This window comes from Bufo gargarizans, chromosome 1 (assembly GCF_014858855.1).
Source record: "Bufo gargarizans isolate SCDJY-AF-19 chromosome 1, ASM1485885v1, whole genome shotgun sequence".
In the NCBI taxonomy this organism is placed as follows: domain Eukaryota; kingdom Metazoa; phylum Chordata; class Amphibia; order Anura; family Bufonidae; genus Bufo; species Bufo gargarizans.
The window spans coordinates 459,837,887-459,861,348 of NC_058080.1; the positions used below are offsets into that span (position 1 = coordinate 459,837,887).

General features: G+C 44.6%; 1 protein-coding gene across 1 annotated transcript in view; it reads left to right on the top strand.

The window, feature by feature from the left end:
- Positions 1-22,829, top strand: part of C1H9orf85 (chromosome 1 C9orf85 homolog) — a 48,306-nt gene extending 25,477 nt beyond the window's left edge. Inside the window, exons 3-4 of the mRNA XM_044287338.1 lie at positions 15,217-15,330; positions 22,096-22,829. Of these exons, the coding sequence (XP_044143273.1) occupies positions 15,217-15,330; positions 22,096-22,270 (289 nt within the window). The 3' untranslated portion in view covers positions 22,271-22,829. The remainder of the gene's footprint in view (positions 1-15,216; positions 15,331-22,095) is intronic.
- Positions 22,830-23,462: the final 633 nt, after the last annotated feature.

The window sequence follows — 23,462 nt, forward strand, 5'->3', positions numbered from 1 at the left end:
CTTTCCCTGTGAAATTAAAAGTTGGAGCCTGAATGGTTTCTATGAACAACCACTCCACATTTTGCATGCGCTTTGTCACACATCCTATGTATAATGTAAAGGAATCGCAAGGAAAAAGTCATACTCAAAAGGAAATTTGACCGTCGAGAATAACAGCTGAACTGCTCACCTTTGCAGGTTGGGCATGTAAGGTTATATCTGTGAGGCTTCTGTAGTCTTCAGTTGTCTCTATTCCCCGGTGGTATTGGGTATTCTTTATTGTGCCACCCTCAGAGAGAGCCTATATCCATGCAGGGTGTTAGTGCTGATTTATTTTTAATTTTTTAAATGTGTTCTTTGGGACTAAAGTATTGATGACTTATCCCCTACCGATCGTCTGTTAGCAGGAGCTCTGCCGCTGAAAAAAGACACCAGAACCACACAGCGCTGTCCACTGTGTAGTGGCCAAAGCCGGTTACTGCATCCACTATGTATGTTTTCGACACCAGAGCTCCTGCAGACAGCTGATGGCTTGGAGTTGGACCCCTGTATCCTAAGGAGATAAGTCATCAATACAGTCCCAGAGAACCCCTTTATAAGGATTGTCCAGAATATTGATACTGATTGCTTAGGATATGCCATAAAGATCAGATCAGCGGGGGTCCAACAACCCCCCCCCCCCCCCCCCTCTCCCCCATCAGTTGTGTAGTTTTGGCTTCGACTTAAGGATAGGCCATCAGAATCCTGGACAACCCCTTTAATTCTCTTATGATATATATGGATATAGGCTGTCCGTGCAGGATTTGTCTCTAGTACACACAGGCTGCCGTAATTCGTACAGTTCCGTTCAAGGTTACTTTAATAACATTCTGTGTGTCATATGATCAGCTTCTTGGAACGATCAATCCAGGGGGAGTTACGTTACAGGATATGATTTCCAGACACAAAGCTCACGGAGAAGACATGCTTTATCTCTATTAATGTCTAGTACAACAGACCATGAATCTGAGATTGGGATGTGGTTGGGGAATTTTTAGATCTTCATCTGACTTTGGATAATCTTTCTGAAGCTGGTCGTAGATATGGGGATTTTTGATTAAATGATAAATGGTTTGACACTAAGTTTGCTCAGACCACAGGAGATTACGCTTGGTGCTCCACTAAATGTTCATGACCATAGTGTGCTAGTTCACAGCTCATCAGATTGGCAAATAGAATTGGGTCGGGTTTACATGTTGAGACCATATTTTCCAAAACGTTGTGGATCTGCTGTAATTGCAAAAAACAGCACAGCAAAGATGGCACTGCAGCCATATTGTGTAAGCCTGGCCTTGTGATGGACCATAAATGGGGTTACCCTTTTTAACACTTTAAGGGTCCATTCACATGTCCGTATGTGTTTTGCGGATCCGGCAATGTGCGTACCGCACATCGCCGGCACACTCGTAGAAAATGCCTTTTCTTGTCCGCAATTGCGGAAGTGCGGATCCGCAAATGCAGATGCGAACAGCAAATTCTGGCCCCATTGAAAATGAATAGGTCCGCACCTGTTCCGCAAAATTGCAGAACGGATGCGGACCCATTTTGCGGATGTGTGAATGGACCGTTAAGGGCATCTGTCAGCAGATTTGTACCTATGACACTGGCTGACCTGTCACATGTACACTTGGCAGTTAAAGGCATCTGTGTTGGTCCCATGTTCATATGTGCCTGCATTGCTGAGAAAAATCATGTTTCAAATATATGCAAAAAGGTCTCTAGGTGCAATGGGGGCGTTGCTGTTACACCTAGAGGCTCTGCTCTCTCTGCACTTTGATGGACAGGGCCAGACATTGTAAAAATCATCACGTCTGGCCCTGTCAAAGTGCAGAGAGCACAGCTGTTGCAGAGAGAGCAGAGAATGTCTCCTTTGCTTTCAGAGGCTCATTTGTATGTAATATATAATTGCACGCACTTATGAATATGGGACCAACACCGATGCCTTCAGCTGCCAAGAGCACATGTAACAGGTCAGCCAGTTTCATAGGTACAAATCTGCTGACAGATGCACTTTAACCCTTTACACGAGGACCTGTCTCCTGATATGTCTAATGGTGGATTTATAAGTTCGAGGAGAAGCCGATTGTTGGTAAGGAAGCGTTCCTTCGTGACAGTCGACTGCTCGTTCAGTAGGGGTGAAGTGCCATACATGCAGTGATCACCTCCAGGGTATGAGGACGAGGGATCGATCGGTATTGCGATCAGTTGTCCTTATACAGCTGCATTATTTTTGTCTCCATAGAAAACCATTGTTTCTGGTCAGCAGATCCCTATTTGCATAGGCCAGTCTGCTACATAGAAACGATGATTTTAGGTACCGGCCAAAAGACATGAGCGGTCAATGGCACATTTTACACAGGCCAATTATCTGGAATGAGCTTTTCTAGAAAACTCTTCCCCGATCATTGTAAAAGGACCGTTGGGATACAATAACAATACTGCACAACCATTAACAATGCAGTCTTCTTGTAATGATGATACACTGCAATACTTCTGTGTACTTCAGTTCTCTGACAGGATGTAATCTGTGTATAAACATCTACTGACTGTGGAATCTAAGGGGTTAAATGATGGGGATCAGTAAAACTACTTACAGTACTCTGTATGAATGTTTTATTAACTATGTAAATACATTGCATTGCTTACTTAATCAGTATTGGTCTGCGGTTACGGCCTGTATTATAGTCCAGAGATAGGTCCCCTTTTCTACTGGTTGTTTTCTGAACTACTCCTTGGGGGTGATGCACATAACCAGAACAAGTCAACAAGGAATGCTGGGTGATATCAGCTCTGAAGACAGCTGTGAATTGTAAAACATGCTGAAACTCCATACGGTACAAGATAGATTACATCTGTATGTGAAATGGTAGGGTGACAGTAAAAAAAAATGCACAAAAAATATGCCAGTACTTCCTCTTTCCATTTGCTTCTTTTGTCTCTTCTTACAATTGCGACTGAGAAAAATATAAAGAAATCTTGTCTGTGTCCCATGCACCCTCCTCTTCACTGTTCTGTTTCTGGCTGTAAGGCAGCTGGCTGGAGCGGGAGCCCCTGCCCTTTTGTGCAGCAGAACAAAATGATAAACCCAGAGCGGGGCACCAGTTGAAAATGAAACAGATCAGTGGGAGGTTAATTCATGTTTTCCAGCAGGATTTCTAAAAGACGGTCAATCTGCAGAGTTTTCTGCATGGCCCTAAAACAAACTGAGAAGACAACGGTCTTTCTTGTGTACTTTTGTGATGCTTTTCTATTTCTAATATGTATTGTAAACGTAACTGATCTGACGTACTATGCACTGTCCATGTGCCATCAGCTCTGCCCAATACTTAAAGGGGCTTTCCGAGACTTTATAACTGAACTCTCCTCAGAATAGGTCATCAGTATCTGATTGGTGGGGGTTCGGCACCCGGGACCTCTGCCGATCAGCTGTTAGAGAAGGTTGAAGCATTCACCGTAGCGCCACGGCCTTCACTTAGCTTGTCCTAGGCCAGTGACGACACATTCATCAGTCACGTGGCCTAGGAGCAGCACAATCACATTTAAGTGAATGGGGCTGAGCTTGATACCAAGTACAGCCATTATACAATGTACAGCACTCTGCTTGGTAAGCTGCAAGAAGGCGGAAGCACTCATGATAGCTGATCAGCGGGGGTCTGGGGTGTTGGACCCCACCGACAATATACTGATGACCTACTGATGACCTAAAACCTTTTTAAGGCTACTTTCATACTCGCGTTTTGTGCGGATCCATCATGGAAGGATCCGTTCAGATTATTCAACCGTCTGCATCCGTTCAGAACGGATCCGTTTGTATTACCTTTAACATAGCCAAGACGGATCTGTCTTGAACACCATTGAAAGTCATATTGCCAGATTGTGTCAGTGAAAACGGATCCGTCCCCATTGACTTACATTTGAGGGCCAGGACGGATCCGTTTGGCTCAGTTTCATCAGACGGACAAGCAGCTTTTGGTGTCCGCCTCCAAAGTGGATTGGAGGGAAACTGATGCGTTCTGAGCTGATCCTTTTCCATTCAGAATGCATTAGGGCAAAACTGGTCCGTTTTGGACCGCTTGTGAGAGCCCTGAACGGATCTTACCAACAGAAAGCCAAAACGCAAGCTCTTTTCTTGGGTATGTGTCTGTTCCAGCCTTTAGAGGGTCATGTGCTGGATGGATAACTTGTTCTAAGGTTGACAATGTCAATGTCGAGCATTATTTGCTTTGTGGTAAAAGCAGCAGTGCTGGAAACGCACAACAATGTAAAAGTCACACCTTATAAAAACAATATCCCTGAAGGCGAGGAGGCTTCTGCTGGTCCGGTATCTAGAGAATCTGTAAAGTGTAAGTAGACTGTACGTCTCATGGGCGTTGTCTCCGTTCAGATATGTTTGTGATGTCACCGTGAGTCATGGTGCTGACAGGGTCTAATGTCTTCATACCACTTCAGGTGAGTAAGCCTGCCACAGCATACACGTTCAGTAATGAAAGTTAATTTTTTTCTAACCTTTATCTTTTGGTTTAGAAACCTGTTGGGTAGGACATACATTCCATGTTCTCTAGGTTACCTTTCTCTACATCTGTAAACTCTTTTGTATATGAATAAAATAGTGATAAGAGGCTCACCTGTCTATAGGTAGAGAAACGTTGCTCTTGTCAACACCCAGTCAAAAAGTTGAGTAAAAATTAATAAATCTATTGGAACGACAGGCACTCGCCATCTGTAACCACCCAGAGATGTCTTAAAAAGTTACGGTTTATTTTATTGGCAATTTAAATTACATTAAGATACAATGAATAACAGCACATAAAATTAACTAAAATGCTTTCCAAACCAGTCTCATACAATGTCCTGTGTGGCGCATGGGCAGGAGACGCCAGCCTCCAAGACCAGGCGGATGGCTACCGACCATGCAGCCACACCATCCCATATAAATTTCCACCTACGCAGTATAAACAGCAGGTTGGGTTTTGAGTAGCGCACACTTCAACCTCCATAAAGCTGTTCAGTATATCCTCCTATGCAAGAGGTTGCTAATATTAATAAAATAGGGAAATCTTTCTTCCCTTTATAACACTCAAAAAAGTTAAATAAAGCAAAGCGCCAATATCCCTGTTTTGGTCCTCCTGGACCATAACATACATTAAGAGTGTACCAGTATATCTCCAGGGATTAGTGTATTCCACAAGACATCTGCTACAGTCGGTTCAATACTCGATGTCCACTTGTTAGTTAAATAAATAAAATTTGATAATGGCTAAAGTTAGTTGGGGGAGGAGGATTAGATGATCAAAGAGCTTCTCCTGTCTTTTTGATAGAGTGCTGTTTTAGCACATATCCATGGATATTCAAGGTGGGTCTTGAGGTTTACAGGTATATATCACAAATCAGACACGTTTCGGAGTGTTAACTCACTCCATCAGTGGTTACCTGCTTTGCCATGTCCTGCCCACTTTTATAATCAACCAATAGGTCACCTGGGATAGTGATCACTTAAAAAATCTGTACTGGACCCATACCTAATCGCTATCCCAGGTGCCCTATCGGTTTATTATAAAAGTGGGCAGAACATGGAGTTTGTGGTTTGTGATATATACCTGTAAACCTCAAGACCCACTTTGAATATCCATGGATATGTGCTAAAACAGCACTCTATCAAAGGACAGGAGAAGTTCTTTGATTATCTAATCCTCCTGCCCAACTAACTTTAGCCAACAAGTGGACATCGAGTATTGTACTGACTGTAGCAGATGTCTTGTGGAATACACTAATCCCTGGAGATATACTGGTACACTCTTAATGTATGTTAGGGTCCAGGAGGACCAAACAGGACTATCGGTGCTGTTTTGTTTTATTTAACCTTTTTGCGTGTTATAAAGGGAAGAAAGATTGCCCTATTTTATGAATATTAGCAACCTCTCGCATAGGAGGATATACGGAACAGCTTTATGGAGGTTGAGGAAGTGTGCGCCACTCAAAACCCAACCTGCTGTTTATACTGCGTAGGTGGACATGTATATGGGATGGTGTGGCTGCGTGGTCGGTAGCCATCCACCTGGTCTTGGAGGCTGGCGTCTCCTGCCCATGCGCCACACAGGACATTGTATGTGACTGGTTTGGAAAGCATTTTAGTTTCTTTTATGTGCTGTTATTCATTGTATCTTAATGTAATTTAAATTGCCAATAAACCGTAACTTTTTAAGACCTCTCTGGTGAGTGCCTGTCGTTCCAATAGATTTATTTTGTACATGAAGTGGTGAGATAGTTGGGATTACCGTATGTAAGATTACACCCTTTTACTCTGTTTACTGGCAACTAGTGGAGGAATAGGAATGTAGCGAACAGTTTACTAGCAGCCTGGTTGTGGACTTTTTAGAGGATGTGGAGGTGCCCAGGGGCCAGACCTGGTGAAGATCTGCTCATTTAGGTGCCTCATTTCTGTATCTCTAGAAACTTTTTGTTACCGTGATACTCTTGCTTGGCGTAAAGAGTTTGGCCAATGGATGTTTTTTTTGGTGGCCACCCTTTGGGTATGAAAGGTAAAGGGGTGTTTGTTGTCTGTTTGGCCTTCCTCCTTGAATAGATATAATCTGGCCGTTAGCTATTAGGCCCCTTTCACACGGGCGAGTTTTCCGTGCGGGTGCGATGCGTGAGGTGAACGCATTGCACCCGCACTGAATCCTGACCCATTCATTTCTATAGGGCTGTGCACACGAGCGGTGATTTTCACGCATCACTTGTGCGTTGCGTGAAAATCGCAGCATGCTCCTCTTTGTGCGTTTTTCACGTAACGCAGGCCCTATAGAAATGAATGGGGTTGCGTGAAAATCGCATGCATCCGCAAGCAAGTGCATGGGTTCTAGGTGACAGTCTATTCACTGTATTATTTTCCCTTATAACATGGTTATAAGGGAAAATAATAGCATTCTGAATACAGAATGCTTAGTATAATAGTGCTGGAAGGGTTAAAAATAATAAAAAAAGTTAACTCACCTTCTCCTCTTGTTCGCTTAGATCCCGGTCTGTTCTTTAGCTGTCGGCTGAAGGACCTGTGGTGATGTCAGATCACATGCTCCATCACCATGGTGATGGACCATGTGATTGGAGCATGTGATCTGACGTCACCTCAGGTCATTCAGCCCACAGCGAAAGAACAGACCGGGATCTAAGCGAACAAGAGGAGAAGGTGAGTTAACTTTTTTTATTATTTTTAACCCTTCCAGCACTATTATACTAAGCATTCTGTATTCAGAATGCTATTATTTTCCCTTATAACCATGTTATAAGGGAAAATAATACAATCTTCAGAACATCAATCCCAAGCCCGAACTTCTGTGAAGAAGTTCAGGTTTGGGTACCAAACATGCGCGATTTTTTTCACGCGAGTGCAAAACGCATGACAATGTTTTGCACTCGCGCGGAAAAATCGTGCATTTTCCCGCAACGCACCCGCCTCTTATCCGGGCAAAAAACATGACGCCCGTGTGAAAGAGGCCTTAGAAGTACTGCATATGAACACGCCACATAAAACCCTGAAGCAGAGAGCAAAAAATAATTTGTGCTTTATTGGAGTACAGGCCAGAAAGATTTTTTTGAATCTATAACTCCCTAGATCTTTTATATGGTGACTTGTATTTTTGATGGGACCTTTGAAAGTTTATTGGCATATTTTGGGATAGCCGATGTGTTTCTAAGCAGGGTACCTGCCACTCAAAAAAATAACAACATTAAAATAACCAAATGGCCTTGATCCTTTATCTGTATTAAAACCACAGCATGAGAACAGCACCCATACTTCCTCAAGAAAAAATACGTTTAAATACCTGAAAACGATACTCAAATTTATACTGCAACTGGTATAATCCTCTTAAAGGGGCAAAATGAGTTTAAAGGATTCATCTTTAGACTGCTTTCCCTCTATTCTGTCTGGCAAAAACAGAAATTGAGTGGTAGACTAATAAATAGCAGGTGAGACTGAGTGCAAAGATGAATCCTTCGAGCTCTGCTTGCCCTTTTAAAGTGAGTGTACACATCGTGGTATACGTTTTGAATACAGTTTCACCACACACACACACAGGTGAGGACTAAATGCAATACTGAGGACCTACGCTCAAGATAGGTCATCAGTATCTGATCGGTGGAAGTTCGACACCTTAAGGTCCATTCACACGTCTGTATGTGTTTTGCAGATCCGCAAAACGCGGACATCGGCAATGTGCGTTCCGCATTTTGCTGACCGCACATCGCCGGCACTCATAGAAAATGCCTTTTTCTTGTCCCCGATTGCGGACAAGAATAGGACATGTTCTATTTTTTTTTTCTTTTTTGCAGATCCGCAAGTGCGGATCCGTAAATGGATGCGGACAGCACATTCCGGCCCCCCTGAAAATGAATGGGTCCTCTCCTCACCTTTTCCGCAAAATTGCGGAACGGTTGCGGACCCATTTTGCGGACGTGTGAATGGACCCTTAAAGGCAACCGCTAGCACATCTGCAATACCCAGTCCCCATAGCTCTGTGTGCTTTTATTGTGTAAAAAAAAAACGATTTGATGCATATGCAAATTAACCTGAGATGAGTCCTGTCCCTGACTCATCTTGCATACAGGACTAATCTCAGGTTAATTTGCATATGCGTCATAGTTTTGCACAATAAAAGCACACAGAGCTATGGGGACTGGGTATTGCGGATGTGCTAGCGGCCATCTAGCAACCCATGTCCTCAGCTCTATACACAAAATACCGGTGTCAGGTTTGTTTTTGTTTTTTTAGCCTGGTTACATCCCATTGCTCATGCGTGAGAATGAAACTCTCACTAGCACTGTGTTGAGAGATTCCTTTTCACACATGCACTGTGGGTTGTAACCAGGCTACGATCACGTTCACAACATACGACGTGATCCCAAAAGTGCCAGGAGCACAGCGTTGGATCCTGAGTGCATCGCTGGCCTGGTAAGCAACTTTTAGTAAGTACCAATGAAAAAATGTTTACTCTTATCAAGAGGGGGGGGAAGACGTGAAATAAAAAAAAAATTATAATCGGATAACCCATTTATAGAAAAAAAAAAAAAGTATATATCTTCCTCTTTTTTATCCTGTTTAGAGCTTTAGTGTCATCTCTAATTTTCAATGGTCATGTTCATGGTGACTTTTGCCATTGTTCTGTAATTAGACCGTCATCTGGCACTGTGAGATTATGAATCAAAGTATTGCCCTTTAAAGATTAATACTGAGCAATTATTTCTCAATCTCCTATTTTTACTTTAGCCCTATCTTACACAGATTTACCAGTGGGGGACGGTGACGATTGTTCCTATAATTCATCTCCTAAGCCTGATATGGCTGTTACCAGCAATGGCTCATGCTTATTATAATGGAGCTATGTGAATATGCTTTAATGAGCTTATTGGGATGCAGTTGTGTACCGTAATTGAAGATGGCTGACTGAGGATCTGAGCTAGGTACAGATACAGCTGGTAGCACTTCTTTCAGGTCATCTCTATGGGATCCTATAGGAGGCCAGCATTACTTGTATCAGCAACCTGATTGCACTCTGCAACTATTCCTCTTTTCTTTTGGTGACTCTCCCCCAGGTCTCGTCAATAGAGAGTTTAACCCCTTAGCAACGCCTGCCATACATGTATGGCGGATGTCAGGAGGTTAAATATTATGCCAGCTTCAGAGGTGAGCCTGCGTCATAGCCATAGGGTGACTGCAGTGTTACCCAGCTAACACTTGCAGGCAGGGTCCGTGATCAGAGATATCCCACTCAGATGCCATGGACAATACTACTACTGCCCTTCTCCGTGGTCAGTCAAAGGGAAAGGGCGTAATAGGAAGATGTCTCAATATTAAAGTATTGCCGTGTATAGTATAACCAATCCAACAATTGCCTGTTCAAGTCAGTGTTTATAAGTATATGTCGTACAGCACAGTGTATATGGAGTACAGGCTGTACCCGATATACCTGTATACACTGTGCTGTACCCCATATACCTGTATACATTGACCCTGCACCCTGTGTGCACTGTGCTGGGAGGCTATAAGGAGAGATTATACTGTATGGGGGCTACAAGTTGTAGCCCCTATACGGTATAATGTCTCCTTATAGCCTTAATAGGACAGCAAACCTGGCCTGCCTGAGGACCAGACAAAACAGTGGAATACATTTTATTTATTTATTTATTAATTTTATGCACTTATATAGCGCCACTATATTCCGCAGCGCTTTACAGACATTAGCATCCAACTGTCCCCAATGGGGCTCAGTTTCCTATCACTATGTCTTTGGAGTGTGGGAGGAAGCCGGAGTACCCACACAAACACTGGGAGGACATACAAACTCCATGCAGATGTTGTCCTTGGTTATATTTGTATTGTAAGGGATCACTCTTTGAGGCATGGCGGTGATGACAGACCACAGTGAGTTTCTTTTAAAGTCCAAAGAGTGCTTTATTTAAAGGTTGTTTGGACGGCACTTCGTGATAGAGTTCCGGTGCTCAACGGTAAGTCAATCAATATATAATATATTAGACCGCGGCACTCGAATTGAGTAAATGCTTATTTTTATAAGCATTTACTCAATTCGAGTGCCGCGGTCTAATATATTATACAAAGAGTGCTTTATGACGGGGTTTTTCAGCATATACAGATGAACCTTTCCCAGTTATATAGTCACTGGGGAAGGTGAGACTCCAGCACCAGCATAACAAAACAACCCAAAAAAAACACCTGTCCGTCTAGGCACTGGCTAATGCAATAGCGTTTCTAGCTCGCCTTTACAGTGCACAATAGGAGAGAGATCTGACTTCACACGGCCTCATCGTCTGTTATTACCCAGGCTCCAACTTTGCAGGTTAGCTTCTCTAGGCATAGGTTCTCTCAGAATGACAGCCTGGGATGTGCTTTATTTCCCACTAACAATCCCACCTGTACTACACCTGGGGATCCCTCAGGCTAGAGGAAAGAATGCCCTGAAAGGGGGTGGACTGGGAGGTCCTACTACCAAACCTACCTTCCCAGTCCAAATAAAATCCAACCCTTGAACTTTAAGAAAAATAGCTCCAGCAACTACATTTGCTGAAGCCAGCACCATCTTTCTGGATTTTACTTACCTCACCCAGTTGAGGAACCTGGGTGGGACATACACCCCTTCCACGACTTTACAGTACACTTCACCACGATATAATATTTCACAATATATTTCTTAAATTTCAGTTTCCTGTCCTAGGAGAACAGGAGAGTACTAGAATCAATGGAACGGCACCCATATGGAACAAGGAAGGGGTCAAGGGTTACCCCAAGGTGGCTTAAAGGGGATATCCCATGAATAATAGAAAAAATGAAAATCGGACCTCATCTGGTACATTACAATACCTTTCTAACCGAGCTAGAACCAGCCCTGTACCTTACATGGATCCAGAGCGCTCCCTATTCATTGCTCTGCTAGATTTATATCAACCTGACTGCTCAAGGGGAGTGTCTTCTATTGCTGCAGCTCAAGGGGCGTGTCTCAGCGCTCCCTATCACAGCTCAGGAGGCAGTTGAAAGATGAAACTGAGCATGCGCGGCCTTCCTAATGAGCCGGTCTAAGAAATGAAATGGCGCTATACAGATACATTTTATTGACCAACTCAGTACCGATACAAAATTTTTAATTACATGCAATTACAAAAGTATTCACATCCAGGAGCTTGTTTGAAAACTGTACAATATTTTTCGTGGGACATCCCCTTTAATAACTATGAACACCTTTTTGGGGGGCATTTTTTAAGATTTAATTTTGCTTATTTTGGGCTAAAAATAATTTTTTCAATTGGTCTTTATTAAAAATTAGCAGTTTATTGTCATAAAGGTTTACGTTTTAGCCTAGCTGTGAGCATTTCACTTTTACTTCTGGCCATCATCTGATAACTCTCATCTCCAAATTATTAAAGATCCCTTTACACGGGATGATATAGCCTGCTCGCTGGTGTTGGAGACCATTGCATTTACATACAGTGATCTCCTCCACAGTATGGGGAGGAGCTTTCGCTAATGCTATCGCTTCACATACTGACTAGTTGTTTGCTGGCAGCAGATGCTGTTTACATAGCTCCATCTGCTATCGGCAAATTATCATTTTGTGACTGCACAAATGATCTATTTATTACCCATTGAACTAGTTTTTCGCTCATTCATCAGGTAAGGCTACTTTCACACTGGCGTTTTGGTTTCCGTTTGTGAGATCCGATTAGGGATCTCACAAGCCGTCCACCGCGGATCAGTTTTGCCCTTAATGCATTCTGAATGGATAAGGATCCACTCAGAATGCATCCGTTTGGCTCCGTTTTGCCTCCATTCCGCTTTGGAGGTGGACACCAAAACGCTGCTTGCAGTGTTTTGGTGTCCGTCTGACAAAACTGAGCCAAACGCATCTGTTCTGACACACAATGTAAGTCAATGGGGACTGACCCGTTTTTTACTGACACAATATGGCACACTAGAAAACTGATTCGTCCCCCATTGACTTTCAGTGGTGTTCAAGACTGATCCGTTTTTGCTATGTTAAAGATAATGCAAACGGATGCATGCAGTTGTATTATCTGAACGGATGCAATTTTGCAGATCCATGACGGATCCGCACCAAACACGAGTGTGAAAGTAGCCTTCTCCGCGGTACATTTACACCGCCAGATAATTACTAATGGACATTTTTATGAACACTCATTAGCGATTATCTGCTGGATTCTCGACCCGTATAAAGGACCTTTTACTGTTCATAGTACAGTATTATAGTATAATAGTAGCTCATGAACATTTATTATAGCTCAATTCTCATCTTACTGATAAGAATGTGTCTTAAATGAGTGTTTATGAACTCTCAGGAGATCAGAGATAAGTTCCACATGAGCTGTGAGCTGAGCTCCTTGACAGGACAGATTAAATAAAGAGCCTGCTAATAAAGACCCTCAAACCTGTACAGAAAAAGGGGCTGAAAATTGTTTTTAATAAAGACAAATTAAAAAATAAAAATATTTTAGCTCAAAAATAGTTCAATACAATAATTTAAAAAAAAAGACCCCAAAGGTGTTCATGGCCTTTAAAGAGGACCTTTCACTAGAATAAAAAAATGTAAACTAAGCATACAGACATGGAGAGCGGAGCCCAGGGATCTCCCTGCACTTACTATTATCCCTGGGCGCCGCTCCGTTCTCCCGGTATAGGCTCCGGTATTTTCATATGCTCGGCTCAACTGGGTGGGGCCTGCCGGCGTCTCCTTCTCCCAGGCTGTAGTGCTGGCCAATCGCAGCGCTCAGCTCATAGCCTGAGAGAAAAAAACAACCTCTCGGGCTATGAGCTGAAAGCTGCGATTGGCCAGCACTACAGCCTGGGAGAAGGAGACGCCGGCAGGCCCCACCCAGTTGAGCCGAACATATGAAGATACTGGAGCCTATACCGGGAGAACGGAGCGGCGCCCAGGTATAACAGGAAGTGCAGGGAGATCCCTGGGCGCCGCTCTCCATGTCTATATGCTTAGTTTACATTTATTTTATTCTAGTGAAAGGTCCTCTTTAAGTCTCCTTTAGAAGCCGTTGCCAGAGTCTGGTGCTTGCTTTCCCTCTTCCTGTTTCTTCAGACCTCCTCTATGGTCTGGCATGTGGTGGGATATTCTTACCTTGTCCTGCTGGTCACAGGGCGTCTGTAGGCCGCTGCAGGTCATATCTGGTGGACCGCGTGTATGAGTTCTGTGTTAGGTTCGCTCTTTGTTTCACGGCAGTAAGTCTAGAAGCTATCATTGCTGTAGGCCAGAAGTGGGAGTAGACTGTTTTCCTTTATAAAAAGTCATAAGACTCCCTGCCATCAGTCCCCAACACCCTTCGTTCCCCCCTGTGCGATCAGCCCAAGTGCATCAGTTCCCCCCCAGTGCCATCAGCTCCGTTCCTCCCAGTGCCATCAGGTCCACCCCCCCCCCCCCTCCAGTGCCATTAGCTCAGCTCCACTCCCCCAGTCCCTTCAGCTCCACTCCCCCTTGTGTCATAGTCTCTGCCACTGGCACTATTGATGGGGGCACTGTGGCTGGCACTATTGATGAGGTTACTGTGGGGGCACCATTTCTGGTGGCCTTTTGACTGGAACTATTCATGGTGATTCTCTAGTTGGAGCCATTCATGGGAGCACTCTGGTTGGCACTATACAGAAGGGTGCTCTAGCTGCCATCATATATGGTGACACAAACTGGCACTAGTCATAGAGGCACTCTGACACCCTTTTTTATTGTGGGCACCCTGGCTGGCACTATTTATGGGCACCTTTACTTCCTTTCTTGTATTATCCTGGGATCTCGAGGATACGCCCCCTGCAAGCTGGAGCTGCAGCTACCACACAGAGCTTCTGTCCCAGCACCCAGAGCTGTGCCTGTCCATGCAGCCTGCCCTCCTGACACCCGGAGTGCACAGCGTCATTGGTTGCTATGACGCTATGCACTCCGGGCGCCCGGCCTTAGTCGCGCCTCCCACCCCCTCGCTGGCACCAACTTACCTTTCCAGCAGGGGCACCGCGTATCGTTCTGCGCTGCTCTGGGCCTAACGTCACACAGTGCGTCGGGTCACGGCGTGTGTACGTCAGGAGGTCAGTGCGGCCCGGGACCATGGACGTGCGTGCCATGAAGTGTCCGGAGGCCCCCTGCTGGAAAGGAGAGTATTGCAGGCCAGCGGGAGACCACTGAGCGAGAGTAATAGTGAGAGTAATAGCAAGCTCTTCATTCCCACTCTGTGGTCATGTGACACAAACAAATCCTCGATGCAAAAAATGTTTGCATTTGCAGCCCTATGCGTATCATTTTGCAGTACTCTTTGCAGCCCTAGTTGTATCATTCAAGGGGGTGACCTATCTTGGCCTCGATGGGAATACCCGAAGTTAGTGGTGGCCAGGGGTGATCGGACTTATGGAAACATCTGATCATTTGGGTTCCATAACTCCCGTGGCAATGAATGGGAGCTACGCAATCAATGTAACCAAGGAAGCTACACTTAGATGTTTCCATAAGTTCATCCTCCCTGGGTCGGAGCTTATTGTGGGTAATTCCCATCTCAGCCATGAAAAAGAATGAGATGGGACATCATCTTTAACCGACTGCTTTCAGCGATGTAATCGTATGGGACAGGGTGGGAAGGAGATGATGTTATATATTACTGTGTCACTGTTTTTTGTTTGTTCAGTGTGAAGTGCCTGCAGAAGACGGTGAAGGATGCTTACCATATCATATGCAAGCCGTGTGCCCTACAGCTCGAACTTTGCTCCAAGTGTGGACAAAAACAAGACATTGTTTCTCCGTAAGTAGTGGATCGAACGTAATTGAAATTATTGGTGCACATGGTGTTCTTCTGCCTCACATAAGTAGCCCTCCTGTCTGATACTTTATTTATGGAGAAAGAACTAGAGAACTTGTCATGCCAAGTGCTCCCTCTTGCAGATGCAGCAGTTGGCATTAACTTGAGGGTTTTAAACTGCTAGGATCAGTTATCTCCGATTCCAGTATTGAGAGCCAGGTGCCTGGTGTATAATGCAGCCAGCACCCGCAAACCATGGCATGGGTACAGCTCCTGATGTACTATTGCGGCACAGAGCATTGAGAACCAGCACTGTGTGACATAATAGTACATCTCAGAGCGGGAACTGGTTATTTATCCTGGGTGAGGCTCTTTAAGACGTTGGTGCACATGTTTATTATTTAGACAGCATAAACCTACAACAGTCCAAAGATGCAGTAAAGGATTACCTTGATGACCTATAGGGGATGTGATTGTGTTTGCAATTTTAACACTAGGGGTCCATTCACACGTCCGCAGTGTTTTGCGGATCCGCAAAACACCGGGCCGGCACCCCAAAAGAAATGCCTATTCTTGTCCACAGCTGCGGGACATGTTCTATTTTTTTTTTTTGGCTGAGCCGCGGACCGGAAATGCAGATGCGGACAGCGCACTGTGTGCTAGCCGCATTTTTTTTCTGTCCCCATTGAAAATGAATGGGTCTGCACCCATTTCGCATAATTACAGAACGGATCCGGACCCAAAGTGCGGACGTCTGAATGGAGCCTTAGGGTACGTTTACATGTGGTGTAAATGTTGCAGCTTTGTGTGCAGACCATCTGCAGTGTTTTGCAGTAACAGCAGTGTGGATAAGATTTTATTAAATATCATCCATATGATGCAGAAAACAATCTGTTATGGATTTTCAGACCATTTTACTGTCCGTGCAAGAGTCGTGTGCTTGTGTGTGCTTGAATTTGTGCTGCTGTGTTCATTGGAGGTTTATGTTGCCTCTGCTCCAGGTTTCCTGGTCCTGGTGTAATTTTGGATGTACTTGTACTCCTTCTCAGTCTTCTACTGCAAGGGTTAATCATTCCCATGCTGTGTGTGTATCTGTTGCACTAATCTTTTAGTCTGCAATATAGTCCTGAGTTGTGTGTCAGTTGGGGGATGTCTCTTGGGTGCTATGACCTGCCCTAGTTGTGCAGTCATGTCTTTCTTTCTATGTACTCTCTTTGCTTGACCTTGTCATGGATCGCATGTGCTCTGCTACAGTCAGTATGGGGCTTATCTTGCTGTCTGTTTGCGCCAGCCACATTTGCGATCACCACATTGTGAGCGCGGTGACGTCAGCGCAGGTCCTGTTGAATGAAGATAGAAGGATCTTCTATCTTTATTCAGAAGGACCTGCGCTGATGTCACCGCTCTCACCACGTGGTGAGTGCGATTGCGTCATCAAAGGTCCTTTTGCAAGTCCTGAAAGAAGAAGCAAGACGATGCCAGCTGTGCGATCAGTTGGATAAGGTGATTACATTTTTTTTTTTGTATTTTTTTTTTTAACCCCTCAATCCACATTTTACTAAGCCTTCTGTATTAAGAATGCTATTATTTTCCATAATAACAATGTTATAAGAGAAAATAATAAAATGAATAGAACACCTAACCCAAAGCTGAACTTCAGTGAAGAAATCCAGATTCGGGTCTGGGTACCACATTCAGTTTATTTTTTTTTCACGCGCGTGCAAAAAGCATTGCACCCGCACGGAAAAAAAATGAACATCGGAACGCAATCCCAGTCAAAACTGATGGCAATTGCGTGCCTACTCACGCGGGTTCCCCCGCAATGCACACGTGACGCATTCGGAGCAAATCCGGGACGCCTGTGTGAAAGAGGCCTTAGTATCTATGTCTGACTCTCTTGTGCATTCTTTGTCTGATAGCTAGTATGCTGCTCTTACTGAGTGTGACCGGTTTCCTGCATCACCTACTGAGTGTGAACGGGTTCCTGGGTCTGTCTGCATGGGTTCCTGATCTGTACTTCTGCCAGTGCTCAGTGTTTTGTGCCATGTCTGTGTTTTTAGTGTTTTCACCAGTGTGTTCTCAAAGACCATCCCAGGAGGTAGTGGTCTGGTCGCTAACCCGCAGCAAAGTCCACATCCCTGTACAAAGGTTTAAAGGGCTTCTGTCAGCCCACTAAACCATTTTTTTTTTTTTGGGTTAATATTAATCTCTACACTGCGAGCTCCCTATACATAAGCTAATATTCATTTTGGTTCTGTAGATTTTGTTAAAAAGCAAGTTTTATAATATGTAAATTACCTTGCTACCAGCAAGTAGGGCGGCTACTTGCTGGTAGCAGCCGCATCCTCCGCTGCTAATGACGCCCCCTCCGCTGTGTGATTGACAGGGCCAGGGAACGGGATCGTTCTCTGCTGGCCCTTTTTGAATTCAAAATATCGCGCCTGCGCCGTACCTGTCTTTAATCGGCGCAGGCGCACTGAGAGGCGGCCGCTCCATCCTCAATGCGCCTGCGCCGGGTGTACATGTGACGTCATCGGCGCAGGCGCATTGAGGATGGAGCGGCCGACAGAGCGGCCGCCTCTACAGAACCAAAATGAATATTTAGCTTATGTATAGGGAGCTCGCAGTGTAGGGATTAATATTAACCCAAAAAAAAACAACGGTTTAGTGGGCTGACAGAAGCCCTTTAAGGGTGAATACCAGGGAGACACCAGAATAACACCCTTAGGGTTTGGCCCAACGTCAAACCGTTCACTTGGCACAGTTGGGTTCTACAACCATTGTCAGTACGCGTGCCCTTAACAATCTGCAGCATGTCAATTTATGCTGCAGATTGCCTCCTTTACAATACATAGGTTAAAGGGTGTGGCAAAATGCACCCCTGTGTCTGTACCTTTTTAATTTTACCTCTGCTTTTATTTTATTAGTTGGTATATTAGTTTATTTTGGATTAAAGCCCTTTCACATGGGTCAGTTATCATGAACGAACTCTCGCTCCTGATAATTGGCCCATGTAAATGTGTGAGTGATCAACGGATACTAAAAAGACCCCCATACATCTCCAATCATTCCTGCATGCTAATGCTGCTAACAGGAGGCCAGTGATTGGGAATGAACATTCATATGAGCATTTATGAGTTGATATATGTCCATTATAAAAGGGCACTAAAGATGAAATATTGATGGTTTAGGTTTTAGGGAGTTAGGTATTTTTTGCCCAAGGTGACTGGAAATTGTGTGAAATTTATTACAGTGGCTCACACCATGTGATAAATTTAGTGCTAGAAGTTACACACCTTACATTAAAGGGGTTCTGCACTTTGTTTTAACTGATGATCTATCCTCTGGATAGATCATCAGCATCTGATCCGCGGGGGTCCGACACCTGGGACCCCCGCCGATCAGCTGTTTGAGAAGGCAATGGCGCTCCAGTAGAGCCGCAGTCTTCTAACTGTTTACTGCTGGCCTAGTGACATCACGATTAGTATCAACTAGTGTGGGCGGGGCTAAGCTCTGTTCACTTGATAGATCATCAGTTAAAACAAAGGGCAGAACCCCTTTAACTTTACACCACCTATTGGTTAGTTTACTTAGCACCCAAATTTTGGCTCACATTGACGCATTTTAAGCCACACCTCTTGTCCAGTGAGGCGCTAAAAGTAACAATGTTCATATTTTTGTTGCGCAAAGAAAACAATCATGCACACAAAAATAAGACTGTACATGTTAAAGCATAACCACACATCCATAGAAAAGCGAAACAAAGTCAGATTCAACTCAGATTGCATCATTTTCATTTGTTCAGCGCAGCTTTGCTCTCACATGTAAGTAAAACCTTTCCAGCATTGTGTGCAGTGTTGTAAGACTTTACTTGGCCCGTCTCCTGTATCCATGGCTGTACGGCACAATGTGATTTCTCTGGCAGTCACACATATAGGATTGTGCAAACATTACAGTGAAGAGGACAATGGCAGACTGAAATGAAACTTTTTTTTCAAGTGTTTTATTCCATTATTGAACCAAGAACAAAGGCACCTCCTAGTTTGTTCCGGCTCTGTCTTTGGAATAAGGACCCCCCACTTAATACTTTGGAATTCTCAATAGCGCCCCCTAATGGAAGGGCGATGCTGCTGCTTCTAAATCTTCATTTAATGTGGACCTTATTCCATGCCTGTTTTATTTTAAAAAAAAGTGCTGTTTTTGCTCCATAAGATGCATCTGACCATATGATGCACCAAGGATTTAGAGCAGGAAAATATGACCTCAGATCGGACTGCCAAGATCCTTCGGACTCTCAAAGTTTCATCAGGTCTCAGATCAGACCTAAAACAAGACATGAACTTTCCTTTCCTTCTTCGGTTGGATCTGACACTCTGCAGATATGGTGGTCTCTCTTGCACTCAACATTAGCCGGTCTTCTTCTGACTCGCGCTGCACGTGACCTGACGTCATGCAGCATCAATTCAAAGTGCGCTCCTATGTGCACCTGATACTGTATATAGTCAGGTGATGCACGGCGCCCAGAAGAAGACCAGGGATTGTTGAGTACAAGTCAGCGCTAGCAGTCCTACGGTCACCACTCCTCTTGGATACTAATGAGCGCTTCCGTAATGAAAGCGCAAATTTTTATTCACTCTAGAAATGCACTGCTATTTGGGTGGAAAAAGTGCATCTCATGAGCAAAAAAATATGGTAAATGGGTATTAAACTATAATTTTTGTTCATCAATGCGACTTAGAATTGCAAAATGGCGACAAGACTTTGTAGTCTTGTCGCCATTTGCGCCTAGACCGTCCACTGCTCTGCCGCTTTAAGAAGAAAGGTCTTGCATCCGGCAGACACACAGCAATCCAATAACAGAGCTCTGTTATTAGTGAGGAGGCTGCTGATTGGTCAGTATCAGCGTGCTGCCGTACCATTGGCTACTCCTCTCACACCCTCCTTCTCCCGCGCTAAACACAGCAGCTTGCTTTTCAGTTATGAAAACAGAGTGCGCTCACTGCCGACTGCTCCTTAGACAGCTAAAGTAGATGAGTCTTTCAGTCATGTGATTTACGGAGGGGACGTTCTGCGTACACTGCGCCATGTGCTGAGGGTGCCCTGTGCCCCCCATGTAAGTGGTGGGGAAGAGAGGGCAATGATGGTGGACAGCTGCGCTCAGCCACACACAGAATGCCGAGTAACGCTGGGCTTTGTCTCCTCACACTAGCAGATGAAACTGATTCCATAGCTGGTTAATGCAATTCTGTCCCAGGGCCTGGTGCACTTTGTCTGTGCTAAATAATAAGAAAGGGACACACTGTTGCCAGCTCGACCAATCATCGTAATGTAATGTAGTGCAGGGTTTCAAATCGTGACAGTGAATGGGGTCGCATTGCAACCCTACAGTTGTGAGAATTATTGGGGGTTTGTCATGACAATGTGCAGGTCCCAAAATGACCCCTCACTAGTGGCAATGCTGAATTGCTACACTGTGATCTCTCGCCATGTGATGTTTGTCACAGCCAAAGGCCCCTTGCAGACAAGCGTTCCTCCCGCAGCGAGTCCGCAACGCAGCTCCCGGCCTGACCCCCCCAGCGCTGCCGGGGGTCACATAGCATTATATTGATTTATGATGCTATGTAACCCTTACAGTTCTGGAATGTATTGGATAACACTGACATAATGCTGTCCGTGTTATCCAGTACATTCCAGAACTGTAAGGGTTACATAGCATCATAAATCAATATAATGCTATGTGATTCCAGTCAGTGCTGGGAGGTCAGGCCGGGTGCTGTGTTGCGGACTCGCTGCGGGAGTAACGCTCGTCTGCAAGGGGCCAAAGTCCCCATGTAGTCCCAGGTGTCACTTCGAGAGTGATGTCCTGCGCCACCCTGCAAGCTGGGTCATGATTCTAGGTATCGTGGATAAGTGTGTTTCTTGTGCTCTGGCAGCAGGCCCAGTTTCACCACGCCCAGGGCCACGACCACTGCGTGCACGGCCACTTCCCGTCCCTTACTGCTCGTCTTGAGCATATTGAATGGTATATATGATTGCAAGTATGTCACATGTACAGTAGCGCAGGTTTTGTAAGTGTATGCGCAAATAAAAAAAACTGAATGTTACTGATATTTATGATGCACAAACGTTATACAGGAGATGTAGCGCAGGTAATGTCGCTGCTGTCACCAGCAGCCAAACAATTGCATGCAATTTAGCGCACGTTGCGCTAATATATTTTGCAGCCAGATAAAACAATAGTCCTTTAAAAGGGACTGTTGGGTCTCTAACACCTTTCAACACTCAAAACTCTGTAAAAAAAAAAAAAAAAGCACACTACACTATCTGTCCCTTCTGCTGCAGCTCGCCCCAAGTCTGAGCCAAACCACATGTCTTTGTGTGCTATATAGCACCTGATGACGCGTTCGGCCAGCCAATCACTGAAATGCCAGTAGCCAACATGGCTACGGCATTACAGTGAGTGGCACTACTGCACCGCACGTTTATTGGCTGTGTAGCAGCCAACAAACGTGTGAGGAGGAGACTTGAGCATCGCGCTCGAGCACACACGGTGTGCGGCTGAACAGTGGTGTGCGGCGATGCTCGAGTGAAAAAGGTGTTCAGCCGAGCATGCTTGCCCAACACTATTGAAGACCAACTTGATTGGTCTCCCATTAGTTCCCCTAAACAGCTGTTGTAAAAGCATAGTATATGCAGTTAAGGTTTATTGAATATAACAATTTTCCATTGCAATGTACTGACTGAAGTATTTTTTTATTTCCATTCTAGAGCAGCAAAGGACCAACAGACGGACACATCTGCACCTAATGAAAATCATGATGGCGCCTGTGATGCAGAAGATGACTTAGATTTCCATATAGATTTAGAGTCTGGAGAAGATGATGATGGTGAACTTGCTGAGGGCAGGACACCGTGTAAAAACACTACAGTGACCGGCAGCTAACATTACAGAAAATCCTTATAATGAATGAACCATGTATCTTCTATGCCAGCAGGAGAGGGGCCTTTACCAATTCAGACTCCTAACATTACAGCCCACGTGGAGAAAACTCTACGTCCTATAGGCTGTGGGGCCTGTATTTCTTCCTGTAATAACTCAATTCATATATTTTAGAGAATTCCTTTACAATTTGCTTTACTACCGTCACTGTAGTACCAGTAATATATGTTCCTGTACCTGCAGAAAATTAGTATGCAGTGCTCATCCTGAGTAAATTATTTGACGCCTTGAAGTCATTTAATCCCAAGATGTGAAGGTCACAAGATTACACCGAACAATTTATTACTGCAGGCAATGGTCTAATAAGGCTGAGACCACACAGTGCGAATAGATGTTACCTGCGAGTATAGTGGAGCGCACAGCGCTAGTGAATTCTAAGATTGGGTTCCGGCCAGCTCATTATCCATGACAAAGTCGCATTTAAAGCTACAATGTTTTGCTGTATGTGTTTCTTTGTGATTTCCACAAAATAAAACTTGACACCTGCCTTTTTCAGGATGAGGATTATGGACACCGGCCGTTTGTGCAGCACCTCACAGATGCGCACCCGTTCACTTGTATGGGTCCTCAATTCGGAAGGTGTTGTGCGGAACAGAAGCATGGAAGCACTACGGAGTGCTTCTGTGGTTTTCTGTCCGTCCCACTGCACCGCAAAAAAAGTCGTGCGTGCAAGTGGATGGGTCCTGCTTCAGCATACGGCGGCCCTACAGTCAATGCCTGCGTATTGCGAAATGCAATTTGCATGAGCCCTTAGGCTGTGTTTAAAACGCCTCTGCTGCCACACGCAGCTGAAATGCTGGCCAACCCACATTGGTTGTTCACAGTAGCGTTATGAAATCTGGCGGCCTGTTCTGGCATAAATGCTGGCTGTTGGTCGGACCAGTCTGCTGCATGCAGCAGTATTTGTCCGGGTGAAAACCGTCATTTGTGACCGTATCAATGGGATCCCATAGTAGTCAGTGGGGATCCAACATTATCTATCTATGCTGGATAGGGTGTTCTTCTGCTATTACATCCTGCAAGATTTTATAACGTTACTGGAAACATAGCCTAAATGTTATGGCTGTTTTGTTTCTGCTTTAATTAACACTTGAAGAGGGGCACTTGGGTTGTTCTTCTGGTAGGATATTGCCAG